The sequence below is a fragment of the Propithecus coquereli genome, unplaced genomic scaffold, assembly GCF_000956105.1.
Source record: "Propithecus coquereli isolate 6110/MARCELLA unplaced genomic scaffold, Pcoq_1.0 Scaffold66, whole genome shotgun sequence".
NCBI lineage: Eukaryota > Metazoa > Chordata > Mammalia > Primates > Indriidae > Propithecus > Propithecus coquereli.
Genome location: NW_012152618.1, coordinates 10122567 through 10141601, shown reverse-complemented (window position 1 = coordinate 10141601; position 19035 = coordinate 10122567). Strand labels below are relative to the sequence as shown.

Below are 19035 nucleotides of genomic sequence, written 5' to 3'. Positions count from 1 at the left end.
CCAGTGGCACACACCTGTAGTCCCAAGTACTTGGGAGGCTAAACCAGGAGGATAGCTTGAGCCCAGGAGTTTGAGGTTGCAGTGAGCTATGATGATGCCACAGCACTCTAGCCTGGGCAACAGAGTGAGACTCTGTCTCAGAAATAAATAAATAAAAAAATAAAAATAAACCCTCTTTCTGGGATGGGTGTTAATAATAAATGACCATAGGCACCTGGCAAATAATGACATACCATGATGACTGAATATTCTGTAGCCATTAAAAATAATTATGAGGCTGGGCATGATGGCTCACACCTGTAATCCCAGCACTTTGGGAGGCTGAGGAGGGAGGATTGCTTGAGGCCAGGAGTTCGAGGCCAGTCTGGGCAACATAGCAAGACCCTGTCTCTAAAAAAAAAAAATCAGCCAGGTATGCACCTATAGTTCCAACTACTTGGGAGGCTGAGGCAGGAGGATAGCTTGAGCACAGGAGTTGGAGGCTGCAGTGAGCTATGATCAGGTCACTGCACTCCAGCCTGGGCATCAGAGCAAGACTCTGTCTCTAAAACAGCTTTCTAATAATGAAAGCTGCATAGCATCATTAATATATGATGCGTGAAAGTGGTAGGGAAAAATGGTAACTGCGTTGCAATTGCAATCATGTTAAAAATATATTAAAAACTACTAGCAGGGAGGCTGAGGCAGAAGGATTGCTTGAGCCCAGGAGTTGGAGGTTGCTGTGAGCTAGGCTGACGCCACGGCACTCTAGCCCGGGCAACACAGTGAGACTCTGTCTCAAAATAAACAAACAAACAAACAAACAAAAACTACTAGCAGCTGGGAGCAGTGGTGCACATCTGTGGTCCCAGCCTAGTCAGGAGGCTGAGGCAGGGGAGGATCGCTTGAGCCCAGGAGTTTGAGGCTATAGTGTGCCATGACTGCACCTGCCATTGCACTCCAGCCTGGGCAGCATAGTGAGACCCCATGTCTAAAAACAAAAACGCCAGAAGAAAGTATGCTAAAGGTGTTATTACTACTGTTGCAGAGGAAATGACACTACAGAGAGATCAAAGTGACTTGTCACCCAGCCAGACAGCAGCAGAGCGGAGCTGCCCAGCGCTGCCTCATTGCAGTCAGCTCACCCACCCCTTGTCAGAGTGCTGGCACTGGCTCCCTTACCGGGAAGTGAAACCAGAGATCAGAGCAGGACTCGTCTGAGCTGACAGCTTTGTTCCCACTGAGTTCATGTCTCCCTCCTGGGAACAACCCCCGGCTTCTGGTCCGATGGCCATCCAACTGCAGAGTGTAAGTGAGATTGGCAACCAGACGACCTGGGCAGGGTGGAAAAGGCAGGTGATGAACGGTGGGGGGTCCCAGGCCACAGGCCTGGCTGTGGGGCAGGCAGCTTCTCTGCGGAGTGGGAGGACAGCACTGACCTTGGAACTGAGGGGTGAGAGGCTTGACCTGGAAACAGAGTGTGATGTTAACTCCTTCCTTCTTCCTGTCACTGGCTGAATAGGAGCAGTCCACTTCATGCACTGGGATCTCAGCCGGGGAGAAGGACATCCGAGTGACCACATCCACCACGGGCCGGGAGCTGCAGGGCAGAGAACAACCAAGTCTCTCCTTCGGCCTCCTCTGCTCATCCCCCGTCAGACCTGGGGCTCCCACGAGCAGAGTCCAGAGGACGCTCCTACCCTAGAGCAGACCACACGGTCACTGTCTGCTCTCAACGATACTAATGATGCCGACTAAGTAGGGTCCCCGCCAGCAGCCTGCTGACCCATGTCCACTCAGAAGAGTGAGCTCTAAGAAGAGAAATCATACCGAGCTGCTTCCATGCCTGTAACCCTTCAACGACGCTGCACGACATCGGTAAGAAAACCCGAGCTTTCTGTTGTGCTTGCCGGGCTGCCGCCTCTCCAGTCTTGTCTGCTGCTACGCGACCTCTGGGCTGACCCAGCCACACTGGCCCTCTCTCAGTCCCGTGAACACATCAAACTTTTACCTGCCTTGCGGTCTGGGCACATCCTGGGCTTCTATTAAATACATAAAAAGCTCTTACCCCGATTTCTGCAAACCTGGCTCCTTCTCATCTTTCAAGTCCCAGCTCAAATATCGCCTCCTCAGAGGGGCCTTTCTTGGCCACTCAGTCTATAGCAGGTCTCCCTTGCTGTCCTCTCTCATGGTACCCTGTTCGTTTCCTTCACTGCACTTATTGCAATTTGTAATTAACTATCTTTTGTTTATTTTTTTATTCTATGTTTCCCCACCCGTAAACTCTGTGCCTAATGCCTGGTTCAGTGTTTAAGACATAGCAGGTGATCAATAAATATCTATTCCCTACGTGATGCTATGTGATTCTTCCAACAACTCTTAAGGCATGGGTAAGGCGAGAAATGTCACCACTTCAAAGATGAGGAAACTTGGGTCCTGAGAAGCTAAGTGACTGGGGTGAGACACCTCAGAAGTAAACGGCAGATCTTCGACTTGAATCCAGGTCACCCTGTTCTAGAGACACGGCTTTACCCATCACGGGAGGTTGCTTCTCTACGAGGTTTCAGTGTCAGATAGGCCTGGGTTCACGTGCAGGTTCTGCCACTGTTTAACATGGAATATGACATGAGCCTCTATAAGAAGAGGACCTGTCACACAGAGCCAGGGTGAAGGCCACTGAGCTCATGGCTACCAAGCATTTACATGGTGCCCGCACACCTCAACTACTCACAGGACGAGAGCTAAGGTTGTTGGGAGGACTCGGGGGTCCCATCTTACCTCAGCACAACCACTTGGCCCTCAGCCCCCACAGCCACATCTGCCAGGCCATCCTCTCCAAGGTCCTTCACCCCGTGGATGGAGCGTCCAAACCACCGAATTCCTGAGGACAGCCGGGTCCCTTCTATCCGCTGAGAGCAGGAGAGAGATCATGCTGAGCTGGCGGAGGACAGGATGGAGGCCAGGAAGGGCCAGGTGGCGGAGTGGAGTCTGGGCCCGGGGTTGGGTTGGCAGGCAGAGCACCTCACCTGGCTTGGCCGGGGGCTGAGCCCACCCTGCCGCCCGTTGAAGATGTACACAGCCCCCTGCTCCTCCAGGGGGGCTCCTACAGCCACATCCGTCAGCCTGTCCCCATTGATGTCTGTCAGGGCAGCGATGGCTGCTCCAAACCGCCCCAGGGGGTAGCCGTGATCCCCTTGCAGTTCTGAGACCTCTTCGAACCCCAGCTAGGAAGGAGCAAGGAGACAAGTCACACCTTGATCACTCAGTGGGCTTTCACAGCACACGGCATTGTGAAGGACAATTTAGTGATGAACACTAAAGAAACGTAAGATAGGCCAGGCATGGTGGCTCATGCCTATAATCCCAGCACTTTGGGAGCCAGGGTGGGAGGATTGCTTGAGCCCAGGAGTTTGAGACCAGCTTGGGCAACATAGCAAGACCCTGTCTCTACAAAAAAATAAAAATTAGAAAAATTAACCAGGTGTGGTGGCACAAGCCTGTAGGCCCTGCTACTCAGGAGGTTGAGGTGGGAGGATTGCTTGAGTCCAGGAGTTCCAGGTTGCAGTGAGCTATGACCATGCCACTGCACTCCAGCCCGGGCGACAGAGTGAGACTCTGTCTCTTAAAAAAGAAAAAAAAAAAGAAATGTAAGGTGCGGTCCTCACGGACTTGGAATGGTGCTGGAAACTAAGCCGGGTTCAAGTGCCAGCTCTACCTCTTCCTGTCCATGTGCCCTGTGGCTTCGGGAAGTTATTAATACCCAGCCCCGCCGAGCCTTGGTGTTCCCATTTATAAAGTACAGATTGTAGGATCTCAGGAGATGGTTGTGAGATCAAATGAGGTCATGTCCATAAACAATCTGGCTCACACACACAAACACACACACACACACACACACACACACACACAGCCCCCACACCCCCCCCCCCACAGCCTTCCGCAGCGAGGAGTAGTTACTGTCTGTCGGTCTGTGTAGTAGTTCTAACGGTTTAATTAACCCAGGATCAGACAGGGAAAGCTTTTTAGCAAATTGGGACTGAGTAGGCCCGTGAGTCTCTATTTCTCCCCTTCCTTCCCCCTCGGCTCCATGTCCCGGCGCCCACCTGTCTTCTTTGGTAGACGAAAACCCGGCCCCCTCTCTGCTCCCCGTAGAACAGCGGGGCTCCAACCAGCAGCAGCTCCACCTCCCCATCCTGGTCCACGTCCACACCACACAGCTCCCCACCGAAATAAGAGCCAACCTGCGGGGAGAGGCAGGTGTCTGAGAAGGAGCTTGTGGGGACAGAGGGGCTGGCAGGAGCCTCCCTACCCTTCAGCCGCCCCATGTGCATCTTACTCCACTCCCTCAGGTGCAGGTTCAAACCCTGGATCCACCCTCAGAGCCTGTATGAATTAAGACAAGGTGGGCTCTTTGAGGCTCGGTTTCTGAAACTGGACAGTGGAGATGCCAAGGCTTACCTCAGAGGGTGCCGTGAGGGACAAATGGGATAGTGTTTGGCACGGGGCCTGACACAGGGACAGTGGATGACTGCTCAAAGGACAGCAGGGAGCGTGATGCATGCCATGCCAGCCCCTGGTCTGCAGATGCCCCGTGGGCGGTGCGCACCTGGATCCCGTCTATTTTCTGGACCTGGCGCCACTGACCGCTGTCCTTTGGCTCTTGGAACAGCAGCACTCGACCCACATGCTGATATCGGGGGGCTCCTGCTGCCAGCAGCCGTGTGTTCCCCTGGGAGGGCAGCCAGGTCACCGTGTAACCTGAGGGGACAGAGTCAGGGGACTGGAGTTAGAAACACAAAGGATGCTGGAAGAAGGTGACACCCAGAGGGAAAGGTGCGGAAGGCCTGGGAAACTGGGTTACTAACAAAGACGCATCAAAATAGCCAGAAGACCTGAGAAAAGCAGTCATCGCTCTGAGCAGTGCAAACAGTGCCATTTGGCCCAAGGCTGCTACGTTCCCCAGCCATGTAATCTTGATAATTCACTTTTTGCCTCTGAGCCTCAGTTTTCTAATCTAGAAAATGGGAACAGTACCAACCTCGTGGGGTGGTTTTGAAGACAAAGTAAGTCCATGGATATAAAACGCTTAGGACTATGCCGGTGATGGCTGAATTAAGATCTAAAGGAGAGCAGCATAGTAGACATCTAAGATTATATTTATCTCTCTATATACATATATATCCACACATATGTATATATTATGTGTGTGTGTACAGTGGAGTGGGGGCCTAACTAGAGATTAAACTTTAGAGTTATTTCCTCTTCTTCAGTGAGCAAAGTACACCTATTTTCCAGTATACCAAAGAACAGCAAATCACCCTGAAGGCAGTAGTGTCAGTACTAAAGTATAAGCATAGTGGTTTACAGAACAGACTTTGGGGCTAGACTACCTGGGCTCTGCTACTAGTTCTGTGACCCTGGTCAAGTTATTTAAACTCTCCTTGGCCCAGTTCTTTCATTTGTAAAATAGAGATGATAAAAATACCTTCTCATAAGGTTGTTATGAGGATAAAATGAGATAAAAGATGTTAATATGTGTAAAGTATTTGGAACAGTGCCTGGAACATAATTGCTCAGTAAAGAATATCAAAAAAAGGAAAAGAGCCAGGCACAGTGGCTCACACCCATAAACCCAACAACTCAGGAGGCTGAGATGGGAGGATTGCTTGAGGCCCAGGAATTCTTTTTTTTTTGAGACAGAGTCTTGCTCTGTCACCTGGACTAGAGTGTCGTGGCATCAGCCTGGCTCACTGCAACCTCAAACTCCTGGGCTCAAGTGATCCTCCTGCCTTAGCCTCCCAAATAGCAGGGATTACAGGCACAAGCCACCACACCCAGCTAATTTTTTCTATTTTTAGTAGAGATGAGGTCTTGATCTTGCTCAGGCTGGTCTTGAACTCCTGACTTCAAGCAATTCTCCCGCCTCGGCTTCCCAGAGTGCTAGGATTACAGGAGTGAACCACCACACCTGGCCTGAGCCCAGGAATTTGATACTATCCTGGGCAACATAGTGAGACCCTATCTCTAAAAACATTTTAAAAATTAGCCAGTTGTGGTAGTGCATGCCTGTAGTCCCAACTACTCAGGAGGCTAAGGCAGGAGGATCACTTGAGCCTAGCAATTGGAGGTTACAGTGAGCTATGATCATGCTACTGCACTCCCACCTGGGTGACAGAGTGAGACCTTGTCTTTTAAAAAGGAAAGAAGAAAAACAGAAAAAAAGAGAGAAGACAATTATTACAGTAGACTCCCTTAGAAGGGTAGATGCAAGATGAATAACACCAATTTTCCTGAGGGAAAAATTAATAAGAATCTTTTGTGTTCTGAGAGTTTAACAAAAGAGTGACCCACTCCTATGCAGTGGTCACAGGTAAGTGAGGGTGGAAAGATGGTGGCTCTAGATCCATGAGAAGGTGGAACCTGGAAGCAGTCCTTGCCCAGAGCTCTTGGAACCAGGTCATATCTTGGGGCAGGCTGATTGTATGAATGTGAACTAAAAGAGCTATAACCTCAGAACACAAGGGTGAGGCCCCACTGCAGCCTGAGCCTGGCATCACCTTGGGTGAACGAACATCCACAGAACTGTGCAGGAAGAGATTCAACAGTGACACCACGCAGCAAAGAGAAGCAATAGCTATTGTGGATGGACTAAACTCATTTCCTCTATGCTTGGCATCAAAAGAACTCTCGAGACTCAATAAAACCCTAGAGTTCTTGGACAATTCAAGAGGAGGAAGCCCCAAGAAGTCCTCAAGTAGTCCTCCTACTAATGAGGCAGATTGTTCTAAAATGTACCTGGGATTTAATTTATAGGTATGACTGAATGATGACACGGAGAGGGGACTGTCATTGAAAGAAACGTATTATTCACAGCTCCCCAGAAGTGGGAGGCCACGCAGGGCCAGATGGGGAAGTGCCAGGTCAGCGAGAGGCAGGAGTGAGGGAAGAGTACAGCTCAGAGCTCTTACTGCGGTTTCCGTGGGAAGGATGGTGAGGTAGGGTAGGCGAGTTTAGGACTGCACAGTTTGAATAATTTTGGCAGGCTCTGGGCTATGATGGTGGTCTCTAGTTGGCTGGCACCTGGGCCTGGACTGATTTAGGACAGAAGAAATAATAGCTTGGTATGTAAGAGTTGGATAAAGGAGGTGGTTGGAGACACAGGCTCCTGATTGGGGGTTCGCATATAAAAGGGGTGTTCACAGGCAAGTTGTTCACTGTCTCTAGGAATTAGCTAGCCCTGGGAGGGGCAGTCTCTCCAGGATTAGCAAGTCCCCAAGATGTCAAAGCATCAGAAAATACAGAAAATAAAAAACATGATTAATACACGGATGAGGGGATATTAAGAGAAAAATTAAGAACGTTGTAACTGGACTTGAACTCTGAGTTTGTTCATGCTGGTAGCTTAATTGCTTTCATTATTATTTTAAAAGCCAGACTGAGAGACCCTCTGGCCCCTGAAACCAGAAGAAACCCAGCAGAAAAGAGAAGTACTCACCCAAATATCCCGCTCTCACTTCTGGTGTCAATGGTTGGTTCCCAACAAATGTGTCACCCTGCAGGTCTGCCTTCAGGTCTAGGAAGCCCCCAGCCCAGTCCTTGGCTCCAACTGCCCCCACGACTGCACGGCCCTGCCCAGGGAAGGAGATGAGTGGGGTCGGCTGCCTTCCAGGAGCCAGCTGTGTCCCCGTGCCACCCCACTGTCCGTGGCTTTAGGCCCACGACGCACCCTGCTGAGGTCGGCGCTGATCCCACTGGAGGACAGCTCCATGTTGAAAGAGGTCAGATCCTGTTTGCTTGTGCCTGGGGGACAAAGCAGAGGAGGACGGGCAAGACTGACGAAGCAGTAAAAACAGTGACCCTCATGGAAGGACGGAGGAGGAAGAGCAGCATCTGTCTCTGCACGTTAGAGCCAGACGGACCGGGAAGGGGCTTAAGGCTCAAAGTCGGCTTTCAGGACTTGGACCTCCAGTCACTCCCCCTCGGCAGGCCCAAGATGCAGCTCTTGGTTTCTGCTCCTACTCGGGCCTCTTGCTTCAGTGGATGGCGCCCCACCCTGCTAAGGAGCCACGCTAGGAACCAGAACCCACTGGAGTCCTCCCTCTCCCCGTCCTGTCTCCAACACATCAATCGCCAAATCACTGAGTCTACCTTCAAAATACACTGTCCCCTTCCCTGAATGAGTGGTTCTGCCACCACGCAGATCAAGCCATCTCATCCCTGGCCCAACCCGTGCGAAAGCTCACTAATGTGGTCTCTGGCTCCATTCTTCCCAGCTTCGTTTCCACAGAGCAAGTCTTTCTAAAAACCACGTATCGGACCGTAGCTTTCCCTCTCCTCAAAAGCCTTCGTGCCTTCCCAGTGCTCTTGACACTAAAATCCAAATTCTTCTCAAGGGCCTGGAAGGCCCCGCCTCCCGCCAATGTTCCCTCTCCTCAGACCACTCTCCGGTCACTCTGACCTTTTCTTCTGTTCCCCCAACATGCCAAGCCCGTTCCCCTTGCCCGGCCTCTGCACTTGTGCTTCTCTCGGACTGGAATGTTCTCTGCCCACATTCCACATTCCTCCCATGGCTGGCTCAGTCTCATGTTTCACGTCTCAGCTCAAAAGCCACTTCAGAGTGAATTTAATTGTCTTTAATTATCATGTTTGTTTATTTGTTTACTGTCTTTCCTTATTCATCTCGAACACGAGCGCCATCTTCGCAGCATCCCTGAGTGTCTGATTCACAGTGAATCGATAAAATGAAAATAATATCACCAGCCTTGCAGGAATGCTGAGAGAAATGAATGAAATAATGGGAAGTGCCTGTTACATGTATGTTTTCAAGAAACATAGCAATTTATTATGATGATCAGTTCACTCATTGAATAAAGATGTAGAGTAACCAAGTATCTGGTGCCAGGGCTCACCATGGCGGACCTCATGGCTTAGTGTGGGGCATGGATACTGAACGGATAATAGAATACAATGTATGCCACAGGACTGTGACAGGGAGCACACAGTGGTGACAGCAACACACGGGAAAGAGCACCTAACCCAGGCTTGAGGCATCAGCTAGAATTTATACAGAGAAAGTGACATCTAAAGATTTCTAGCTTCCAGACATTGAGACAATACATTTCTGTTACTTTAAGTCACCTAGTTTTTAGCATTTTGTTACAGCAAACTCAGTTAAATCTTACACATCTCTGTTAAACTGGTGTTATTATCCCATTTAACAGGGAACAATAAGCCTCAGAGAGGGAAGTGACCTGGCCGAGGTCACACAGCAAGTAAGAGGCAGAGTGGATTCTTGGGCAGGTCCGCCTGGTTCGATCATACATGTCACACTGCTTCTTCCACTGAACTGGACACCAAGGCTGTGTCCTAGCGAAGGGGCCTTCCCTGTGGAAATTATGTATCTTTTAGCAGACTAAGCTTCCTTGGGGAAATACCCTCCCATAGCCAGTCCTCGGGTGACCACAGTAAAAACTTCCTCTTATTCTAGGCCAAGAAAGAGGGCCTGTGGCCCCAGCCAGCCTGCCCATCTTAAGAAATGTGGAGCCTAGGAGAAGTGAAAATGAGAGTCAAACAAGAAGAGAAAGGAATTACTATCAATCTGCAGGGCTCGGATGACACCAGCAAGACATAATAGGTCAGTTCTAGGCCCCACCCGGGATCAAGCTGAGCTCCAAGAGGAAGATGGAATTTCAGAGGAAATATCAGAGGCTGCTCCTAAATTCCTACAAGAGGTTTTTGGTTTAGCACTTACTCAGTAAGTGCTTGTTGTTATTATTCAGCGTGTCTCTAATCTGATGTCCTGGGTGAATTTCTGCATAAGGCCTCCCAAACTCTCTCCCAGGGTCTGTCACTCACCTTCAATGACATAGATCTTCTTCTGTAGCTCAGTGAATAGATCTTTAAGCTTCTCAAATGTGTCCAGAATCTTTACAAACTCTTCTATGGGTTTGGAGGCAAATTTGTGGAGTGTCTCCTGACTTTCCTTGGTCCTAAAATGCCTCCCAATCTGTGAGGGAGTGAAGAGTGAAGAACTGGCATCCCCAAAATCTCAGACCAGTTTTTGATTATCTTCACAAGAGTCTGGCCCCACAGAGGAAGGGGACTGGGGTCCAGGAATAGGAGAGGGAAGACGAGGCATAAGAAGCGGCTGAGGTCTAGGGCCCATACCCCGATGACGTAGCGGATGATGTCTTTGGCTGCGTCAATGTTGCCACTGTCAGTGGCCTCCCCATCAGTGATGATGATGAGCACTTTGGTGGCATCTGGCCGGGCCCCCAGCTCTTGCCGGAACACCTGTGTCCTGTGTCCAGGAAAGGGGGATGTGAGAGTCTCTTCCCAAACCATAGCCTCAGGTCTCCCCACCCTACTGGTTTAGTCACTGCCCTGCCGATTAAGCAAAAGCCCTCCTTGCATCTCCCGGACAGGTGTTCCAAGCCTTTGGCGGTCTCCTCTGAACCCTCCATCCCACCCTTGCTGCCTCCCTCACCCTCTGGACCAGTGGTCTTCACACCATATCCTGGGCAGCTTGGAGGGTGTCCCAGAACCCATGGGCTGAGAGGGGGAGGTTTTGTGACGGGTGACTCTGGGCTTCCCCCCCTCCATTGCAATCATATGGCAACCACCCTTCAACCAGCTACAGATGTTGATCTAGGTGAGATTTGAATGGGAATAAAGGGTTTCACAGCTAAAGAAAACTGGGAAGTTGCTCTTCCAGAGCAAGCTCACACAGCACCTCCTCTGCTTTCCCAACCACCCCTAGGCTGCCCATAGATCTCTACTACAGCATTTAACCGAGTGAATTACAGTGACTTGTTTCTGTGTCAATTTCCCCTACACACCATGAGGAAAGGACCATGTTTGATTTGCTGCTACATCTCCGGCTCCCGGCACAGCGTAGGTACTCAGTGCACGTGAGATGAAAAAAGGGAGAACTGAATACCAGACAGGCCACAGCCGCCTTCTGGGCAAGCCGGGTTGGCCACAGCTCTCACTGGAACAGCAGCTCCATGTCAACCACCCAACCCATGCGTGCTTGATGTCAAGACCTCTGGTTCGATTCTGGATGCAAAATGTTTCTCCAATCTCCATCCACACAGACACGGGCCTATCGCGCGTCCTCTTCATGGATTTCCACCCTGGTTCAAACCACTGTCGCCTCCCACCTGGATTTTTCAGTAGCCTCCTAACTGGCCTTGCTGCTTCCATCCTTACCCTCTCTACTGTCTAATGTCAACCCTGCAGCCAGAAGGGTCTTTTTAGACACATAAATCAGATCGTCACCCCTCTGCTGAAAACCTCCAGTGACTGCTCATCTTACTCAGAAGAAAAGCCAAAATTCCCGCTATGGCCTCCAAGTCCCTAACTCATACAGACTCCAGTATCCCTCTGACCTCATCTCCTGCTGTACCCCCTCACTTATTCCCCTCCAGCCACACTGGCATCCTGGCTTCTCTCCAATGTCCCAAGCACATCCTTGGCTCAGGGCCTGGGCTGTTGTCTGCCTGGAATGGTCACGTCCCCATTGCCTCCTCGCCTCCAAGTCTCTGCTCAGATGTAACCTTCCCTGATCTTCCTGCTGAATACTGCTTTGTTTTTCTTTATGAAACTTACATCTTTGGCTGCATTATTTAATTTACTTATTGATCCTGTTTATTGTATTTCTCTCCCCTACTGAAATGTTAAGCTCTGAGCAAGCAGATGTTTTTCTTTGTTTCATTCACTGCTACATTCCCAGGACCTAGAACATAGCAGACCATAACCTGCAGGCCAAATCCAGCCTGTGGCTTATTTTTGTATAGTCCATGAGCTAAGAATGGTTTTTATATTTTTAAAGGATTATAAAATCAAACAAAGAATATGCAACAGAAACCATATGTAGCCAGAAAAGCCTAAAATATTTACTATCTGATCCTTTATAGAAAAGAGTTGCTGACTCCTGACCTAGAACACTGCCTGGCACAAAGTAGGTGGGCAAGAAGTATTATGACAAATATTTGCACGACTGCTTCTTTTTGCTCCCACAATTGACACCTTTTAGGGTGTCTTCTCATCCTGCGGTGACCCCTTTCTCTAAGAACTTAGAGAAGAACATTTTCTAAGACCCCTTCCCACAGAGGTGGGACCCTGGAATCCATATTCATGCCACGTGACCTAATGCCATGAAGTAGACCCAGGCCATAGCTGAGTGGATCTCTGGACACCTAATCCAGGCTCAGACAATAAGATTTTTCTCTCATGGAAACTGGAATTCAGGTTGTTCATATGAATCAGGAAAGTGAGGCCGCCATTTTTTGAGTGGATGTGGCTTGACTGCATACCACCAAAGCTACCTACAGAGAGAGAATGAAGTGGGCATGACAGACCCAGTCAGCCCCAGAAGGAAAGAGTTGGACACACACACACACACACACACACACACACACAAACACACAAGAAGTCTTGAAGAGTGCATCACATGTTCCTTTACCTTATGCAAATTCAACTACTCATGCTTGGCAAAGAAAAGAAAACAAGAAAAATACGTGAAAGAGCACAGGAGATCCGTCCTGCTATTTCATTCAATTTGAGGGTATGCCCAGAGGGGCACATGAAATAGATCTAAATTCTCTTATTCCCCACACTGGTCTCAGTTCCGATGGCGACTCTAATCTTTTAAGGTAGGTATTTCTAAAATATACAATATGAGGCTGGGCACAGTGGCTCACGCCTGTAATCCTAGCATTCTGGGAGCCCGAGGCGGGAGGATCGCTTGAGTTCAGGAGTTCGAGACCAGCCTGAGCAAGAGCAAGACCCATCTCTACTAAAAATAGAAAAAATTAGCTGGGCATGATAGCACCCGCCTGTAGTCCCAGCTACTCTGGAGGCTGAGGCAGGAGGATTGCTTGAGTCCAGGAGTTTGAGGTTGCAGTGAGCTAGGCTGATGCCACGGCACTCTAGCCAGGGCAACAAGGTGAGACTCTGTCTCAAAAAATAAAATAAAATAAAATGTACAATACGGCTCGTCAACACAATCTAACAACTTTCATCTAGGCCTCAACTTAAACACAGCAATCTGGTCAAACTCTGGGGAAAAAAAATTCTGTATTGGATTTAGGAAATCAGGATACTGTAGTTTCCAATGTGGGACTTGAATATATTGAATTTCTTGAATAATTCAAGGAATTATTCAAAGATAACTTTGACTATTTGAGATTTTTATTTATGTGCTGAGTTCAAAACCTGATCCCCTTCTAAGATGTGACTCCATTGTGCCTGCCACGGTTCACGATCACTTTCCAAGTCCTGGTTCTAGTTCCTCATGAGGCCTGGCAATACTTCCTGTCCCAGGAGTTCATGAGCCATCCCTGCATCCTCTCAAGATTTTCCTTTTGGATTTAGTTAGTATAGAATAGATTTCTGTTACTTACAGCAAGAACAGCCTGGACTGAAATTCCTTCCCTTGAATTCATATGATAAACCACCCCTTGCTGTACCTACCTATTGAGTTTCTATACCCAGAAACTGGAGGAAGCTCACACAGAGCAAACGATTGGATGTGCTCTCCTGCAAAGGGGACTCACGCAACATAGTTGATGGCACCAAAGGTGTTGGTCAACAGGAGCATGTGTTTTACGTTGGCTAGCAGAACATCAGGGTCCTTCGTTTTAACATAATCTAAGAAATTAAACTCCGTTTCGTAGGTCGAGGAAAACTGAACTGCAGCAAACTAGAAAAGGAAGGAAGAAATGACATGTAGTTACACATTCCCTCCTGCTTGTCTGAGTTAATCTCTACTTCTCATGCAGGACACGGGCAACCAGACTCCACATCCCTGCCTCAGATCATTCTTTTGAAAATGAGGCAATATACAAGTAAACACAGAAACAAAATGAAATAGGCCAGGCGCGGTGGCTCATGCCTGTAATCCTAGCACTCTGGGAGGCCGAGGCAGGTGGATCGCTCAAGGTCAGGAGTTCAAGACCAGCCTGAGCAAGAGCGAGACCCCGTCTCTACTAAAAAAATAGAAAGAAATGATCTGGACAACTAAAAATATATACATATATAAAAATTAGCAGGGCATGGTGGCTCATGCCTGCAGTCCCAGTTACTTGGGAGGCTGAGGCAGGAGGATCGCTTGAGCGCAGGAGTCTGAGGTTGCTGTGAGCTAGGCTGACGCCATGGCACTCTAGCCCGGGCAACAGAGCAAGACTCTGTCTCAAAAAAAAAAAAAAAAGAAATAAAATGAAATAAACCTATGCTTCTTCCTGTTGTGATGTCTGCTGAATTCCTGTTCTCCGGGCCTGCCTATCTCACAGTAGGGACGGCCTCCCAGCAGCCACATTTCTGCTGAGTGACCCACTAGACTGGTTGCAGTCAGCTGGGCAACGGATGGCCACCCGACTGAGGTAGGTCAGTCAGAATCTCTTCCCTGAGAAATTGGAATTTGCAGAGGGAGGGCTTAGTTGAGAGGAAGGTAAAAAAAAAAACCCTCCTGGAACTTTAGCATATGAACTTAGGAGCTTTACACGGGCCCCTATAATCCAAAGATGCTAAGGGAGCCTGTCTACAGAGAAAGCAAGAAAAGAAGGAAGCAAAGGCATAAAAAGAAACAGAAACGAGAACTAGAGAGAATCCTAGATGCTTTACACTCCCTGGCTCTTGTCCCTCCCAGAGGTCTAGCTACAGCCAAGCCCATAGGTTCTGGCGATACTGCATACTAAATTTTCCTTTGATGGCTCAAGCAAGTTCAGGCAGGCATCCAGTGTCTGTAACCAAGAACCCCGACATATTTACCTGGTAGGAAGTATTGCTGAGTTTCCTCATCACATCCTTCATGAAGTCCAGGATTTTCTGGAATTCATCTGTCCGCAAGCTCCCCGAGCCATCAAACAGAAATACAAGGTCTACATTGCCCTTTATACATTCTGCAGAGGCCAGAGACAAAGGGACCTGGTGAAGTGTCCCCAGTGTTTGGTCCCATGTAGGGGCAGCCGCTGGAGGTATTTTTGCCCACTGAGTCCCCAGTTCCTTACCCTGATAACCAGGGCGCCCTTGCAGCACAGGATCCTGTAGATTCTGGTGGAAAAGGTAACACAAGCCACTCAGGTAGGTGTTCTGGTCACATGTCCGAGACAGCCCAGGGTCGCAGGCCTAAAGGAAGCAAAGGCGTTGCTATGTGTCTTTTAAGGCAACATCAGCCAAGAAGAACCCTGAGAGTCCTTGTCCCCCTCCCACCCTCCCTCCATTCAACTGGTTACCAAGGCAAGCTGACACTGCCTCCACGAGTTTCCCACAGCCATTTCTCCATTGCTACCAATGCTCTGTGCCAATGGACACGCGCTGTCTACAGGATGAAGTCCAAGCTCCTTACTTGGCATTCATATTGTTTATAGTTTAGCACTATCCAACACTTTCAGGCCCATTCTCTCCCATTTCCAGTCTCACATTCTGTGTTTAGGCTAAATCAAATACGATTCCCAGAATGTACGATGCCGTTTCTTTCATTTATGACTATCTTTCCTGCCACACTGCAATTTTGAAAATCAGGGCTCCTGTCGTGGTCACCTTTGTCTCTCCCTCCCTGCCCCCCATCAGAACCTAGCACAATGCCTGGTATGTAATGGTAGCTAAATAAATAAGCTCCAATTAAATATTGGGTCAATATTTCACTCAGCCTTGTCTCTCACACAGAATGATGCTGGCTGGGATACATTGGAGAGAGTAATGAACTTGGAATCAAATGAGAATTTGATTCAAATCCTGGCTCTACCACTTTGCAACCATGTGACCTTGGCCAAGTCTCTTAACCTTTTTGGTCCTGTTTTCTCATCGTGGAATGTGTATACTGATCCCCATCTCACCTGTGTGTCTTGAGGGTTAAAAGAAGGTAGTGTTTCCCAAACTTTAAGCATTTGTGTAATAGTTCACAATTTCTGCCATTTGAGCATACTATCATTTACTTAATATTTTCCTTTAAATTTATTTTTTCTTAATTTTAGCCTCTTCCTAAGCAATAAGATCCAGGAAATAATGAATATCATGTGCTTTTTTTCTATTAATAATAAGCCAATAAATAAATATATAACTAGTAAAACATTAGAAGTTTGTATACCACCAAAAATCATATTGTCTTTCAATGGTTGTAGATATTTCATATTTGGAAAGAACCCGAGGTAAGTAAGGGCTTGAAAATAGCTGGCTCATAGTTGGTTCTCAGTAAACACTGATCGAATCTGAGTTTCTCTGATGCTTTTGACCTTCTATGGGATCCTTTACCCAGGTTCTTTCCTCCTCTTTTCAATCTCTTGTTCCTAGCATTGAGCTTCACAGGCTCTGATATCGCCATTCCACAAAATTCTTACCAAAATGCTTCCACCTGTGGGGTCTGTTGCCAAGGTCATTCCCAAGTACTTGGAGGTATAGTTGGAACCTGTAGGCACCAAAAGTTTGGTCTAGAGGGACTTAGGCAATCCAGGCTTGTTGGGGCCTGCCTCAGTTTCCCCAGAGACCCCATTCTTCCCATTTCCCTAGCCGGTTACTCACCACTCGGGCTGACTGGTAGGCAGTGTCCAGTGCCTGACTGGCACTCATAGAGGTTTCCTGTGCTGTTCCCCTCACCTGGAGCTCCCACGACAACCCTGATGAGAAATCTCACCTGTGAGATGTAGTTGCCCAGGTCTTCACCCACCCACTGTTGCCTATTAAGGAGGTTCAGATGCCCCACCAAGAATCTCAAAACAACGCAGTCATTCCCCTTCAGGAAGGTTCCTCAGCCCCCACCTCTTCCCTATGGAATCCCAGAGAAATAATTCCTTATGCCAGAATTCTAGAAAGTTGAGGAGCCTTTCCATTTACAGTCTAGAAACACTGAGGCCCAGAGAGTAATCCACCAGAATGTCACATTACAAGCTCATTCTGTCAGTCCTCAATTCAAAATTCCTTTATGGCTTACTTTGTGGTAGTGTCCAAGTGTGTTGGGGCTGTGATGTTTCCCCTATTAGGCATGTGCGTGGTGCCCTAATGATCGGCCTCATCCTACTCTTTGATGGCCTTGCTCTTGTCTGGCCAGAATTCCCTGCGACAGACTCCTCCAGACGGGGATGTCCTGGAGACCCGCCCCAGCTCATTGACCGGCCCACCTGGGGTGGGTGAGCCCTGGCCGCATGGGCAGCCCTGGGGGGCACCAGGAGGGAGGCCTGTGGACGGAGGTTGGGGGGCTGGCAGCTCACCCGTTTCCGACCTGCAGGACGCGGTACCCAAAGTGCCTCCCGGCTGGCGCGAAGGAGAAGCTCTGCACATGCCGCACGTCCAGGTTGTAGCTCCAGGCGGGCGCTGAGGGAGGCCAGCGCTGTCAGCTGCTTCCGAGGGACCGCACGTGCCCGGCAGGCGGCTGACCCTGGCCCCCTTGCCCTTCCGCAGGCCGCCCACACCCCCTGGACTTCCCCTCCAGGGCCTTGACTCTGGGGACATGGAAACAGCCACTCCCTGCCACCCAGAGCGCTGAGAGCTTTTCACAGGGCCTGAGAAGGACACACTTCCCATTCGGACAAAGAAGGAAGAATGAGAAGGCGGAGGCGGTGAGAGAGGAGGCCCTGGGGGCCCCGGGGGCGTAGGGTGGCCAAGTTCCCAGGCAGAGGCCAAGATGGGGATGCCCCGGGACAGGAGGGCAGGATGTGCCTGCCCACACACAGCTTCTCCTGTGGGCATGGGCCTGGGCGCCCCACAACTCAGATGCTGGGCCTTGGGGGGAGGGCTTCCTCCCGCAGACGTGGGGATTCTGGATGCCCTGATCCTGGGAGGCGGCCTCCGCGCTCCCCACCCCTCCAGGGCCCAGCTCTCCCTGAGCCCCTCTGTGTGGCCGCACCTCAGGCAGCCTGCCTAGGGCACATGCCACACTGTCCCTTCCTGCCCTGCTTTCCTCCGGCACCAGGTTTAGTCGGCAGCATCCTAGGATGTCAGGGGTGCTTGTGCCTTCATTTGTCAAGATGAAGGGACTGACGAGGCAGGGAAGGGGGAAGGACTTGCCTAAGACCACACAGACAGGTGGTACCATGGGTGGCGCCAGAACCCAGCATTTTCCTCCCAGCTCCAGGTGCCCATTAGCCGGCTGCCTTTTTAAAGAACACCCCCCCTCCGCCCCCACTTTGCGCTACCTCCTCTCCCTTCTCTGTCTTTTCCTCGCACCTTGCCTGCGCCTGCGCCGGTGGCTCTGGCTGGCTGGCTGGCTGGCTTTTCTCTTCCCCCTCTCCCTCCAGGATTCCCTAATACCTATGGCCATTCCCGCCCTGTCCGCAGTTCCTTGTTTACTCCAGCCCCGAAGTTCCCTGGTCACAGACACGTGCGCCTCCCCTGCCCCTCCCCTGCCCCTCCCTTGCTCACCGGAAAGAACAGTCCCATACAGCAGCAGTGTGTTCAGGATGATGCAGGAATTCATCTTCCCAGCGCCGGGGGGACCTGAGGACCAGGCTCAGTCTCAGCTGGCCCTTGGGATTTGCTGGCAACCCAGACAGGGTGAAAGAGGGAAATGATGATGCCTTGGGGCCTCCTGCAGTGGAACTTTCTCACAGAGGCGCCAGGCTGGTGACACTGGGTGGGGGGGGTGCTGTGCCTGTGGGGGTTGTGAAACCGCATGGGTTCAGAGAGGAAGTGTAAGCAGGTTAGAGACACTTCCTGTGCCTACTTGTATTTTCACCTCATCCAAGAGCAGACAGCATGGTGACGAGATGACAGCTTCTGCTCAAGAGCTGCTGCATGGGTCTCTCACTAACACACCAAAGACTCTCTAAAGCTCAGCAGAGGACCACTCAAACGAACTGTGGTAAAACTGTGATGGAATGCTATGCAGGCATGAAAAAGAATGAGGGGTGGGGGAATAAGATAGGGGGAAAAAATGAGGTAGCTTTCTCTTGACATTGAAAGATGCCCGTGATATGCTGTTAAAGAAAAAGAGCAAGTTACAGAACGGTGTCTTTAGTAACTAATTTTAGTTCTAAAAAATAAAATCCAGGCTGAGCACGGTGGCTCATGCCTATAGTCCCAACACTTTGGGAGGCTGAGGTGGGAGGATCACTTGAGCCC

The 19035-nt window shown here is 49.8% G+C and overlaps 1 protein-coding gene across 2 annotated transcripts in view; it reads right to left on the bottom strand.

Annotated features, from left to right (window-relative positions):
* The window catches only part of ITGAL (integrin, alpha L (antigen CD11A (p180), lymphocyte function-associated antigen 1; alpha polypeptide)), a 37140-nt gene extending 18585 nt beyond the window's left edge, over positions 1–18555 (bottom strand). For both annotated transcript variants that reach the window (XM_012660325.1, XM_012660327.1), the window contains exons 1-17: positions 18337–18555; positions 17187–17289; positions 16501–16595; positions 16320–16387; positions 14991–15108; positions 14752–14882; positions 13539–13684; positions 10147–10279; positions 9835–9985; positions 7706–7779; positions 7475–7607; positions 4586–4737; positions 4083–4220; positions 3006–3203; positions 2758–2888; positions 1419–1579; positions 1162–1313 (exon numbers count right to left, since the gene is read on the bottom strand). In XM_012660325.1, coding sequence (XP_012515779.1) covers positions 1162–1313; positions 1419–1579; positions 2758–2888; positions 3006–3203; positions 4083–4220; positions 4586–4737; positions 7475–7607; positions 7706–7779; positions 9835–9985; positions 10147–10279; positions 13539–13684; positions 14752–14882; positions 14991–15108; positions 16320–16387; positions 16501–16595; positions 17187–17289; positions 18337–18391 — 2139 coding nt within the window. In that variant the 5' untranslated portion in view covers positions 18392–18555. The remainder of the gene's footprint in view (positions 1–1161; positions 1314–1418; positions 1580–2757; positions 2889–3005; positions 3204–4082; positions 4221–4585; positions 4738–7474; positions 7608–7705; positions 7780–9834; positions 9986–10146; positions 10280–13538; positions 13685–14751; positions 14883–14990; positions 15109–16319; positions 16388–16500; positions 16596–17186; positions 17290–18336) is intronic.
* Between the last annotated feature and the right edge of the window lie 480 nt (positions 18556–19035).